The sequence below is a fragment of the Diceros bicornis genome, chromosome 16, assembly GCF_020826845.1.
Source record: "Diceros bicornis minor isolate mBicDic1 chromosome 16, mDicBic1.mat.cur, whole genome shotgun sequence".
NCBI lineage: Eukaryota > Metazoa > Chordata > Mammalia > Perissodactyla > Rhinocerotidae > Diceros > Diceros bicornis.
In genome coordinates, this window is record NC_080755.1 from 12,195,025 (window position 1) to 12,209,079 (window position 14,055).

Here is a 14,055-nt window from a genome sequence, read left to right on the forward strand (position 1 = left end):
TCAAAAAGAGTCCACTAGGGAAAACAAAGACTTCTTAAGTTGCCCAAACTTCCTTGATTTCTGACTTATTTTTTTGAAGTTTATATTTACACAAGGTTTGTTGGAAATTAAGCATAGTATCCTGTAAGTACGAGCTGAATGAAGTTACAGTTAAGGCAGAGAAGCCATTTTCACTCTGCTCGTTTGTGCTGTCACAGGACTGAGGGCGGAGGGCAGAGGACAAGCCTGGGTGGATTCTGAGAGGAGGGTCCAGCGGTGACAGGGCACATGGCCAGGAACACAGCGCCCAGCTCCTCGGGACACTCTTAACCACCGGGAATCGGAGGAGGAAGTAACGTTTTTTAGCCTGTAACTTTTTTTTGCCTGGTTTCCTTGGCGGGCAGCTACTACATTGCTCAAACAACCGTGGCTTCTAGCACACTCGAGAAAACCCAGGGGCTTTTCAGCTCAATTCATTGATTTTCCCATTCGTGGCAGGGTTGACCTTACCTGCTCAAATGCCAGAGCCACTGGGTGCCACCTGACAGCAGTTCTCCTCCACGCTCACTGATCACACTGGACCAGTGCCAGCTCCCTAATTTGACTTGTAATATAGCTTTTTTCGGGATTCCTTCAATGAAACAGCCTTCTGCCAACATTTCATAGATAGAAAAAAGAACACTGGCACCCAAGCCACATTATCACACAGCTACACGCCATTTGTCCTAAGATGGTCCCAGAGGTCACGTATATTTTCAAAATACTTCAGAAGTGGAAATCAGACTGTCTGGCCCTGACTTTCTCTTTGGAATGATGTCACCTGACACTTTCCATCAGACCCCAGGCCTGTCCCTGCTCCACCCTTCATCCTGGTGGTCTGTGAAGCTTCAGGCAGGGAGGCAGCCAGCTCCAGGGCCAGACTCCTCCCTCCACATCAGCACCCTCCCAGGCTCACAGGGAGGAGTCCAGGACTCCTGAGTCGTGGCCAGCGGCCAGAGCACGAGGGGTGCAGATGTGGGTTTCCAGGGGAGGGGTGCGAGTCGAGGGAGCACACATCCTCCAGTTGGCCTTCCCCTCTGCCTCCTACCGCGCATGCCCTGTAAAGCCGCAGCGTCCCATCTGCCTCAGCTCCTTCTGCAGGGAGGAGCCCTCACACTGGCCAACGCAGCTGGGGCTGCAGTGAGGACTGAAGGAGACGTGGTGTGTGAGCATCGTCTCCTCTACTCAAGGAGGGCCGGGTGGACCGGGGTGCAGGCAGGGCCGGTGGAGGGGTACAGGACTAGGGGAAAGAAAGCTGCCACTCAGACGCACCGCACAGCTCGGCAACTGCTGTCAATCAAAAAAGATGCCTCGCAAGCACTTCTCTAATCCTGAGGAAGAAACGGACAGCTTTCAGCCCCAAGGGAGCACTCACAGCCGTCCTAATCAAGTTTCCCCAGCAACTGGCTATGGAGTGACGTCTGGGCACCTCCTAATGAAGTCCAGAACTGTGACTACTGTGTCACTGCACCTGGGAAGGCTGGGACCATGATGGGCTCTTCTTCATCAAGCAGCAGCTTTCAAAATTAAAGGGGACCAGCACCCAAATTCACATGTAAACTGGGCTATGCCAATACCTAACTGGGATTTAACAGTGTTCCAGTTCTACCAGTCCTCAGGGTTGGGGTTTCCAAACTATGAGTCTGGGGATGCGATTGTCACTTTTTACATTTAATTCTGTAAATCAAGAACTTAAAAAAAAATCCAACTTGGGCTGCCATCTTGTACCGCAGGCCATTTACATACAATAAACGCAACACCGAACACTTGCCTCCGCAAGGGGGCGTTCTCCTCAATATCTTCCAGGGTCTCCAAGGACGATCTCTGGGAGATGAGCCGACGTCTGCAGAGAGAGGAAAAACATCGAGGATTTAAAACTGCATTGTAAAATGGATCAGGCATTTCTGTAAATCTAAAACTGTTCTAAAAAATAAAGTCATTAAAAAAAAAAATTGGACAAAAGCAGTCTAATAAGAGGCTGCCATGTTCCCAGCCTGCGCCCTGAATGCCAGGCGCATTCTCCCTGGTTATAGGGCCGCTTTGTGGCGATTAGGGAAGTAACCAATCCTTTTTATGCTGCAATTTCCCCAAAAGACAAAAAAACGACAAGATGCCTCTTATAATATAAACTTGGGTACTGTGAGCAGTTTTTCTAAAGCATTAGATAATACTGTTAAGTATTCAAATATCAGTGGTCTGAACCAGGTTACCTGATAAATATTAAATTTTAAAACCATATTAAGTAAAATATCAAAATCATTAGGATGCAATAAAAAAGTTATGTTCTCTGGACAGCCATGGTTTCAAAAGCAACTGGAAACAAGGAAGACATCATTCCTTTGGGAGAGTTTCTCAGGGATCAGGAAGAATAAATATCAGGGCCTGATTAGGAAAAACAGTAACTCTTCCGGCTGCTAAAGAACTGCAAGTCACCCACTAAAACCTCCTCAGGCTAGTTTCTTTTGCCAGACTAAACCAAGAAGTCATCCTAGTTAACTGAGAAGATCTGGTACAGGGGCAGGGTGGGTAACTTCACAGTAAATCCATCTTTCATAGTAAATGATCTGGCTGAGGCGGGTGCACAGAAAAAATCTGATTGGGTCTTTACCTTCAAAAAATGGAACTAAAATTAGAAAGATAAGTCTATTTTGTATTACATTTGAAGAAATTTAGGTTAAGAACATGCAATTATAACCATATTCTAATTTGCTGTAAAGAACAAAAAATGAGTGCTGTTTTGTGTGTACGTTTTCAGACCAACTTGCCTCATGTTTTACTTTTAATAAGACAATCACAACAGTCATTTCTGCAAACTATTCAAGGGCTTCATCAATTTTCTAAGAGCCTTTCTTAATCTTTTGATCATCAAATCCTTTCTATAATTCTCATCGCACACCCTCTTTTCCCTCCAATGGTAAATGGTCTAATCCTCTCAGACCCTTGCTCGTCAGTGTGTGAGAACCAAGAGCTCTCCAACATCACCTTCAGTGTCTACATGACATGCTGGACCTTCTGCAAGATCTGCAGTTTCACTCTGCAATTAAGTTACACTGAATTTCCATATCCATAATATTGCCAGATTTCCAACAGTCAGCCAGACCTGAGGCAATGGCTGTGGGGAGACACTGCCCTTACCCGAGGAGGGTACAAAAGGGCTTGAAGGGGTAGGGAACTGATTTTATAGGCGGCCAATTCATTGTTAAGTAGGACTTGCCTGTGCAGCCCTGTAACTCTGGGGACTCAGTTCACCAGGACCCCTGTGACAGCACCCTGCAGCTGTGGCTTTGAACGGTCCAGGCCGTCAGTTAAGGCATAGCCCTTGCAAGTGCTAGGTCTGGCTGGTACAGAGTCCCAGGCTGGGACAGGGGCAGACGCCCAGGTAGTCACACTCCCACCCCCCACAGGGATAGGTACCCCCACATTTCCCAACCAAAGGACGGTGCAATTCCACAAAGGAGCATGTGTGCTGGGTCAGACAGACTCAGAATTCAATCCTGGGGCCCAGAGACTTTGGAGCCTTAGAAAAGTCCTTAGTCCTTGAGCCTCAGTTTCCTCATCTATGAAATGGAAAAAGGAGAGTAACTAAGAAACAGACAGACACAAAGTCCTTGCCACAGGGCAGTTCATGACCAGTAGCTACTGGGCTTTTGATGGACACTCCAGTTTCCTCCACTGGGGCTGCACCCTGACCCGACACCCCACCCCATCCCCAACTAACCAGGATCAGCTTTACTGCCCTAGCTCTGGCCTTTCCTCCAAACCCAGCCAGAAGCAGGGTCACCCCAAAATGCCTTGTGCCTGAGCCCACCTTTGCCACGTGTCCTTCCACACCCACACCCCCTTCTAAGCATAACTCTGCTTAGAGTTGCCGATCATTGGCCATTTATAAAATTAGTCCCCCTCAGGCCTCCGTGCAGTGTTCTCACTTAACACCAATGTCTCCTCTACAGCCAGAAGGTAGTGATTAGAATGACGTTTACTCTGTTTATCTCTGCATAATGTTCTAAGTTTTTAAATCAAAAGTGAAATATTAAGTATGCACACCTAAGTTATCTCTAATGACAATTTATGTCCATAGGCAGAAATAAATATTTAGGTTTCAGATCCTGGAAATCTCAACAAATTCTGCCAGACTTTGAGCCTTCCTTTGTAGAATAGCGTTTTCAGGTGACCAGTCAATAGACATTCAGTGTTTTGCTCAATCTGCAACTGAAGCGACTGTGCAGCATCAAGGACTCTCCTCCTTCGCTGATCCTAACAGAGAGGTCCACCGGGAAGCTCTGTGATGGGCTCCATGGGCAGCAAAGATACAACCCAAGGCCCCACCAAAGGCCAGGCAGGTGCATCCTCTCGATGCGCTGTGCCCACCCGCTCGACCACACCGACTGTGAGCCTGGCCTGCTGGGAACACAGAGCTGACCCAGGCTTGACTCCTGTCCTCAAGGAGCTCATATTAAGGGGGGTGTCCGTGGAATTCCATTAACAATCCCTCAGGCTCCTCTGGCATCTGGGGCTGACTCCCCACTCCTACCCGAGAACAGTGTGGCCAGTGCTCCAGCTGCAAATGCCAAGCAAATCCTATAGTGAACACAGGCTCTCGTCCCAGATTCAGACCAGGAAGTTCACCCTAGAAAGATAGGTCTATTCACAGAAGCACACAATCTGACCATTCCTCTATCAAATACAGCTCTTCTTACGCTAGAAGAGAGAGGTGCTTATTTGGAAAATAACCAAATTAAAATATATCTTTCTATACATTTATAAGGACTTGTTTTCTAAAAGCCATTACATTTGATAATCTCTTCATGAGTTGAACAGGTGTAGACTCACACACACACACACACAGAGGCATTTAAGGTCTGGATTCCCTAAAGGGAAAAAAACCCAAAACCCAAATGCCCGCCTGTTCCTTTAAATTCAGCGAATCTGCTTCCCTTCTTCATGAATGGAACCAAGCAATATATTCTTTGAGATGGACATAAGAGCTTGGACAGAGCTACTACTGATCATTATAAAGGAACCACCATACGGCACCATGAAATCGAAGATGGGATGCCTGCCCTTCCTATACAAAATAAGGGTTTGTTCACTGCCACAAGGGCATGCCCTGTGGTGCTCATCTCTGCCCACTGCCACCTCGCTAGATCCTTCAAAGGTATGTAATAACCTCTCCCCTTGCCTTCTATCCTCAGAAAGCCCGCAATGGGAGAGAAGGCTCAGGGCAGGTGGCCAACCTTCTCCAGGCACTTCCTACCCACAATCTGCCTCATAACTAAGTCCATTACTTGCTAACTCCTTATCACTGGGCTCAGTTAACATGCGGAGGTCTTTGCCCGTTTTAATGACTGACAAGAATACTTAGCCTTGGACCAAAAGAGCATGCCTGTTATTAACCAAGGAGACGTTCAGTAAAAGCCCAAGCGCTATGCGTCAGAGTCCACAACTGGTCCCCGATTGAGTCCTCAGAACTCAGGGTCCTCCATCTTGTCTGACAATTACAATCTGGGCCCTTCCACGCTGGCTACAAACACTTTTGAGGCTGATATGGTTCACATTCGACGCTCGTACATAAGTCAGGCTCGCTGAAGCCCCCAGACTCATTTTAGAACATTATCCTTTGAACACTCGACTCCGCCGAGACAAGGAAATGCTAATCCCTGACAAGATATGCCTACCTGCGCATACCCACCCAGACCAAATTAACCCACTTGTCATTAGGGCTAATGGTTCACTGCAGTGCACGTCACTGTGTGCTCCTGAGACCCAGGGCTGGTCACAGTGGTTATAACAAACCCACTTACACTGAAAGCTTAAGGAAAGGTCACCGGGAGAAGAGAGAAAAAAAGTCACACAGAAAAAGGTGACTTGGGTGGCTCGACAGAGGACTGGACGAGGCAAGACCCAGGACCAGTATTTTTGAAGTGTCTTTTAGGCACAAAAGTGTCACCAGCCTCATTTTCAAGGCAGGAGCAGTGACTAACTATCCACACTGACAGGGGGGAAGGAAAACGGGCCCCGTGGCTCAGCCATCCCGAAAGGCCTCCTGGCCCAAGCCCTGTCATCGGTCCAGTTGGCAGTGACTCTGGGGACCCCAGGAGAGAGAGAGGCAAGACGGGAGCTGTGTCCAGGCACCTTCGTCAGTGCTTCTGGACGAGGGCCGTCTCTTCTCAGCCTGATGAGCACAGTGCCTGGGAGAGGAAGCTGATGTGGGCAGGGAGGGGGCAGGTGCCAGAAGAGCCTCACGAGAGCTGGACTCTGGGCTCGCTGCTGACCAGTGAGGGTCACCTTGGGGTCCAGCTGGGGCAGGTGGTCAAGGCCAAACCCGTTATGGCCTGAAAGCCAACGTCAGGCAGTGGGCACTGCAGGGGACAGCTCTGGCCCGAGAGTTAGGACCTGCATGTGATGAGGAAGGTGACCTTCTGGCCTTGGCATTAGCGTCAAACGAGGAAGTCAGGTTGGATCAATGCTCTCCACCCTGCCTGCACCTTGGAACCCCAGGGAACGTTAAAACCTCTGGGAGCAAAACACAAGCTCTGAGAGCAAGAAGGGACCCTGGTCATCTGGGCCAACTATTGCTACTCTCACAAAAAGGCAATTTCCTATGTGGCTCCAATTCTCCCCATGTAAAGAGCCCCTCCCTTCCTGGCTCTAAGACGGGCCACTGGATGGCATGGTTGCCTCTTCACAGGTGTCAAGCAAGTGAGGGCATCATGGATCCCTCAGTTACACAGGTGATGGGCGAGCTGAGGCCATGATTACCTCAGATCTATTCAGAGTTATTATGACCAAAAAAAAAAAACCCAACCATAAAAATAACTTATTAACATAGTCACAAGACACCCACACACTTGTAATTTATTTTCTTTGTTACTTGTGTCTTTCTCCCACAGACCTTCTCCCTCCCCAGACAAAAGTGAACCACACCAGGCAGTGAGATGCTCAGGGGAGGGCCCACGCTCTCCTCACTTGTGTACCCCAGGGATAGAGCATGCTTAGCAAACAGTAGGTACTCAGTCAAGGCTGGCTGAATAAACTAATTAACTCCATCATTAGGCAGGTGGGTGTTCGTGGACTTTTCCCAGAGAGCGCCTGACCTTCCACTCGAAAAGCCTGTGCTTTTCTCTGCACAATGATTAGTGGGCCGTCTCTAGTCAACACACGAGTTCCCAGTGTGGTCAACAGAAGCCCAGAAGTCACCCTCAGAAAGCTTCCCCATGGCTCACTACAAGACGCAGAGGGAGGCAGAAGACCCTCATCCAGCGGGAGGGGTGGGGTGGGAGAAGGGACCATGCCCTCCAAGCACAGCTGAGCAGTTCACAGGTGCAGGATAAGGCCTGATCTGTTTCAAATGGGTTCCTTCTGTTTGAGCTCATTAAACATTCACTCTCCCAAATGGAATTTTTACTGCTTTTGTGACTATGAAAGTATAATGTCTCACTGTAAAAAAATTCAAATGAGGAAATGTATGAAGGAGAAACCGAGAAAATGACCCGCAAACCCCAGCGCCCAGAGAGCACCCTAAGAGAGTCTGGTGCACATCCTTGCAGACTCTTTCCTAGTTCCACATCTACTTCTGGGTACATATTTGTCTGTAACAAACTGTGAAAAGGAAAAGGAGGTTCTGCCTTTTTAAAAACAAAGGCAGCAGGGAAGAGCACCCTGCCTTGGGGTGAAGCTAGAATGTGGCTCACACTGCTGGGACACTTCACAAGATGCAAGAGTGGGGGCCGAGAGAGAATCTGTGGTTCTCTCCTAGGTTGGGAAGCAGTCCCCGGGGCTGAGGACCCCGTTCTCTGGCTACGAACCAGCAAGTGAAAAAGGCAGTTGGCATACAGAGGCCATGCCTGACCCCTCACCACACCAGTCAGGGAGGGGGGCCGTCAAGGACCACCAGAAGGATGAGGGCTCCAACCTCATCCTCAACATCTGGTGCTGACACCCGCAGGTCCAGCAGCCTTCACCACGTCGAGCTGCAGGTGTGGGGGCGGTGGCCTGAGGCCTTTCTGGGGCCAGAGGACTATCAGGGTGCAGACCCACTACCCCAGGTAAAGCAGGTGCTGCGGGCGAGGAGTTGGGGCTGCACAGCAAGCAGCCCCACTTCAACCTGGAGACTCAGGGAGCCTTCATCTTTTAGCCTCCTGCCCTGACTCAGAGTCACAAAGCTTCCACGGTGCCCAATCAGGGCCAGTACAAAAAGGCTTGGGGGTCACTAGCCTAGAAAGCAGAGCTGGTCTTTCAGCAGACAGAAAATCTCTGTAAAATGTCATAAGATCCCATGCCCTGGTTGTCGTATCCCCACATCAGACGTATTCTTTTGTTCTGGAAATAGTGTTCAGCTCACAGGGAAAAGGTGGTCCTAAAAAGCAGAGTATAAACTGTAATTTGTAAACTGATTTACTCTGGGAGCCTACTACTTAAAGGAGCCCTAAACAGAAGAACCTCTATATATCCAAGAATTATACTTTCATTGATACATTTTTTGTGAAGATGCTGGTTCTCAAATACCAGGCTCTCTTAAAGCCAAATGCACCTCTAACACCCCACTGTTATTTCCTTCAATTCTCTAACACAGCTTTAAGTTGTTGAGGCCACAGCACCATGAGCTTGCTCTCCAGACTCAGCAACTAAGTTATGATAACATTGTTCACGATTTGGCAAAGTTTAAAGCCAAGATTCCAGATGCTCCTTTAGCAGAAGTCCAATCAGATTGTGCTCACTGAAGAAGCAGACTGTTTTGCACCAATACATATGTGTTCACAGATGAAGAAAGAAAAGTCAGCTGTCACCTCTAAACAGAAACTACACAGAGTCTTAAAGCAAAAATGGACTTGGCTTCAGCCTGAAGACGTGTTCATTAGATCCATGCTCAGTTCTGGTTCCCACGGATCTAAAGCTTTGTCCAGCAGCAAAGGTGTGGATGAAACCGAGCGTGGCCCTTAAGTGCTCACCTGGCAATGGCTGCATGTTAGTCTGTGGAGGGAATCCCAGAGGAGAGACATGCAATTGGACACTGCAGTGGCAGACTAGCTGGGCCAGGTCACCAGGTTGGGCAACCTGCAGAGCACCCTGTCTGGACCAGTCAGCCCCTGCGACGCCTCAGGCCAAGAGCACACAGCTGGCTTGCTTGTGCAAGGAAAAACTTCCTCTCCCCACAGCAGCTTATGCACCACAAGCCAGATCCACACCCAGAATACGAATGGAAGCAATTCAAACTCCCGAATGGGTCACAGGGGTCTTCCTTATAAAGGAAAGAAAATAGATTATCTTTAAAAAAAGGAGGGACGTGTAGATCAAGAAACATACAAAATGTTAGGAAACTAATTTTGAATCCGGCTGTATTTAAAGTCTCCAGCTGACGAATCAGGCAAAAATCAAATTACAGTCAATACACCAAGAGTTGCCAATCAGCTTGTTCAAATAAGTTCTGTTTCTATATTTTTATATGTGGGTCAAGAAAGTGACTCTAAATGTTTACAGAGAATACAGAGGCATTCGGCCTGCCTGAGTTTACTTTCATTTCAAAGTTCTCATCAGACTCGCCAAATCCTGGAAAACCAAGGTGTGAGGTCATCTCAGTGTTCTGGGCTGTTCAGAGACAGACTTGTTCGCAGGATTTAATGACTGGCCAGGTATTCGCTCCTCAGATGCCCACAGCCACCCTACTAATCTTACAAAACACCCTTTCCATCATGTCATTCCCCAATTTGAAGATCCACAACGACTCCCTCTGGGAACAAGTCCAAACTCCTCTGACAAAGGGACTAGACGGGGAGTTCAGAAGACAGCAGCAGACACAGCACACCTGGCCATCCCGAAGGCACCTGCCCTATCTCCTGAGCCATCCTTGGGGTGTCAGGAAACAAAGGGGCCAGCCCAGGGCCATGGGCTGAGTGACAATGCTGCATTCTAATTCTTGCTTAGCCTCATCCCGGAGGGAAAGGCCTTCCCCTGCACCTAGAGGGAGCAAGTTGACCAAATGTGCAAAAGGACAGAATCCAAAAGTAGGTGTATTGAAAAAAAAGTCAGGATCCAGAAAGGTTTTGGGTTTTGTGCGGCTGATGAGAGAAATGACACTGTCCTTGCTATGGAACATGCTGGATACCCTTTGGTGGGGGGTGTGTGTGTGTGTGACAAGTAGGGGCTAAGTCAGGACAGGGTGAGGGTGGGAAAGAGACATGAACAATGGAAAGCCACTCAGAATAAAAGGGTCAGCTTCATCCTGGAGAGAAAACAGCCCTGTTGATCTAATATGACCAGTCCAAGGAGTTTGGGGCCAACTTATGTATGTTCTGGGAGGGCATCACAATTCAAGGGATCAAATCCAGGTGTTCTCTACAAAGGGGATTCCCTGAGCCAGGTGGGGAGAGTGGCTGGGAATCCAGCACCTGGGCCCAGAGTTTAAGGCCAGGACAGACCAGGTGCGGAGTGTGTGGGAGTCAGGGGAGGGCACGAGTGAGCTCAAAGGAGAGCCAAGATTTAACTGGGGCGAGGCAAGGGGAGTACCTCCCGGAGAAGGAGCAAGCAGACTAGGGCAGGAGGTTCCAGGGGTGGACTCGGGATGGACTGCTGACATACATGCCTCCCCGGGGCTGAACAGGATGGGACACCAGGCTTGTGCAAGGCATAGAGGAATTCCCTGAAGCAAAGTCAGGCAAGGAGCCCAACAGGAGCCAGGAGACAGGCCCCCAATCAGATAGCTAGCGTTTCTTTCAGGAGCAGCTGGAGAGGTCCCAAGTGAATACGCACAGATGGGTGGGGCTGGGAGCTAATGGAACAAATGCGGGCACCCCACAAGTGTGTGTGCACACTCATGCAGTTTTTCCTTCTGACACCAGAAGAACAAAGGAGGTGCAGGAACACGTGCAAGGCTTACATGGGGGAGTGAGGGTGCAGACGCAGTAGGCTGGAGTTGCTTCCTTAGAGGCTGACTGCACCCTGTTCCCAGGCCTTCTGAAGGCCCACAAGCACCTGAGTCGTGTCTGATGGATCCACGGCCTCCACTCATCTCCAGCCTCTTCAGGAAGCGTGTTTCATCCTGGACTCGCTTTTCTGTACTAAAGATGGGGCCTTCTCTTAAACACCTCCCTGTGACAATGGCCTCAGCATCGGTGACCTTGCCTTTCTTTCCCAATCATTAGGACTTACTGGTATTTTGCAAAAGTACCTCTGCTTGCTGAAGGCTTTCTAAGCCAGATACACATTTATTTTCCATTCGAAAGCAAAATGAGGGCTCTCTGTGCCCAGCTCTATGGGGTTTGCAGCACAAAGACTGGAGAGGCACAGGAGAAGGCCACGCCCTGCCTGGAAGTGTACCCCTCTCCCCCAGCTCCTCACTCCTGAAGAGCTAAACTATCAATGGGAGGTAATTTAATTAGAACCAGCAGGGAGTCAAGCGGTCTGGTTACTTCCCCTTCGGTATTTAACAGGACCTTCAGGGGGCCGCCTTCCAGCATAATCGCTCCCCTGAGTTTCTCCCTCGGTTCCCAGCTTGACCTTTCTCTGTTGCAAAGGGCCTTCAGCAGAAATGGATTTTGACAGCTAGGAAACAGCATGCAATTATTTATAGCAAATTCGGGATTGAGGGGTTTCATCAATCTTTATTTTCCAGGAGTTTTTCAGATTAACCGTGGCCCACGCTCAATAGCAGCTTATGAAAACGAAGATGGATGTTTCCTCGTCTCTCCAGCTTCAAGCAACAGCGTCTGGTTTCCTACCAAGGGCCCGAATTATCTCAGACTCCCTTCTGGAAGCCCTTTTAAAAAATGCCTTGTTTCTCCTTGGCCACTGATGTTTATTCCCTTTACCGAAGGCTGAATGGGGAACGGCCACAGCTGAATCGCCGGCCTCATTTATGGGGTAAGGGATGCCCCCAAGGGTGTGACCAAATCTTAGTTCAAAAGAAAACTCAGAATCTGCTTCACCCGCTCTTCATCCACCCAAATCCTGCCATCCTCCTAAGCACAGTGTGGTGCCACCTGCTCTGTGAAGCTCCCTGACATTTTCTGAATTCCTACGACATTTGGTATCTTTATCGTATTTGGAAATATTCCACTTGTAGACTGATTGATTTTATTCTTATTTTACACCCTGTATCTACAACTCAACTTCAAGTACCTTGAGGACAGATAACTATGTCTTCTCTCCTCTGAAGCCCCTTTCATGACGAATGAGCACATTACCTCGGCACAGCAGGTGCTCAGCAAATCCTTAAGGACAACTGTCTGTAGCCACCGCTGCAGCGGGTTGGGGGGGTGGACACACACACGGAGGGACGGGGACATGACGGAGGGGCGACGACACGGCAACAAGGGAGGCAGGTTAACACTGCTCTGAGGGGCTCTTCAAAGACCCTTGGCAAGCCAGCAGACTGCCGAGCCTTATCAGGATCAGGGCCAGAACCAAAGTTGGACCTCAGACAGCAGTAAATCATTGATGTTCAAACTGCTTTTGAGCAGCAGAATGCCTTTTTTCAAACTAAATCTTACATCAAATCTCAAAATATAAAACAGATTAGAATAATTATACACTATAATGTATTATAAGGTATAATTAATTATACATTTAAATATAGAAAGTTTACTTATAACTCCATCACTAGAAGAGCAGTGAGGCTATTTTGATGTACAGACAAATCTGAAACCAAGAGTCATGGAGGACATTTCTAGTCTAGGATCAATTTCAGCATCTAGTGTATTTCTTTTGGTCTTGGTTGTACAGTATGGAGATAATCCCAACTGACACAGATAAGTAGGCGCCCATGGTAACCATTTTTAAACATATCAGGACTCAATTCAATTAAATAGACGTGCAGGTGAAACTTAGTTGCACAAAATCAACTTACTCCAGCAGCATAAGTTAATAATGCATAATTAACACACCACCAGTGTGATAGGGTTTGCTATAGAACACTATTGAGTTTGTATTTTACCACAGTTTTAAAAACACTTTATATACAACTACATATAAATTATACCTCAAAATGTTAAACATAGTATTATCCCATACGACTGGCAATTCTTATTCCAAGATATAATCCAAGAGAAATGAAAGAACACCCACAAAAAAATTTGTATATGATTGTTCATAGTAGCTTTATTTACAATAGCTAAGATGTGAAAACAACCCAAATGTCCATCAACTGATGAATGGATAAATAAAATGCAATATTATTCAGCCATAAAAAGGAATGAAGTACTGATACATGCTACAAAATAGACGAACCTTGAAAAGATTATGCTAAGTGAAAGAAGCCAGCCACAAGAGACTACATAGTCTATGATTCCAATTATATGAACTGCCCAGAATAAGCAAATCCATAGAGACAGAAAGTAGATTAGTGGTTGCCTAGGGCTGGGTGTGGGGAGTGGGAGGAATGGGGAGTGACTGCTCATGGCCAGGGGGTTTCTTTCGAGGGTGATGAAAATGTTCTAAAATTAGATAGTGGTGATGGCTGCACAACTTTGTGAATATACTAAAAACCACTGAATAGTACTCTTTAAATGGATGGTGTATGAATTCTCTCTCAATCAAGCTGTTAAAATATTTATATAGGATATATAAAATCTATATACATAGAAAAGTATACATCGGAAAAAAATACATAGTGAAAATGCATCAACCGTTTGTGGAACTCCCAATGTGCTTGCTGAGGTCCTTAGAGCTCTAGATAATACAATTTTGAGAACTATGGATCTGGTTCAATTTCCTTTGACCAGAGCCATGGAGACTGAGAGTCGAGTGGCCATCCCAGGCCAGAGCTTGATGGTGTGAGAGCAAGGATAGGGCCCAGACCATCTCATGGCAGAGCCCTCCCCGTCCTTTCTAATATGGGTTAAACTGGCCCTTTTGGGGCTGTTTCCAGCCCTCAGCAGCAGGCACCAGGTGAGAACAGAAGGCGCTGGACATGGGCAAACCCTCGACAGGGCACGGCCAGTTCATCACTTTCACTGGGCTTCTCGTTCTCCTGCATCTCCCCCAGGGAGTGGTCCCCTTGGCCTCAGCACTGCATCACCGACTCCTGCTGACAGCCCACATCCA

At 47.9% G+C, this 14,055-nt stretch overlaps 1 protein-coding gene across 1 annotated transcript in view; it reads right to left on the reverse strand.

Annotated features, from left to right (window-relative positions):
- Positions 1–14,055, reverse strand: part of CABLES1 (Cdk5 and Abl enzyme substrate 1) — a 111,321-nt gene that overhangs the window by 61,755 nt on the left and 35,511 nt on the right. The window contains exon 2 of the mRNA XM_058556811.1: positions 1,790–1,861. Coding sequence (XP_058412794.1) covers positions 1,790–1,861 — 72 coding nt within the window. The remainder of the gene's footprint in view (positions 1–1,789; positions 1,862–14,055) is intronic.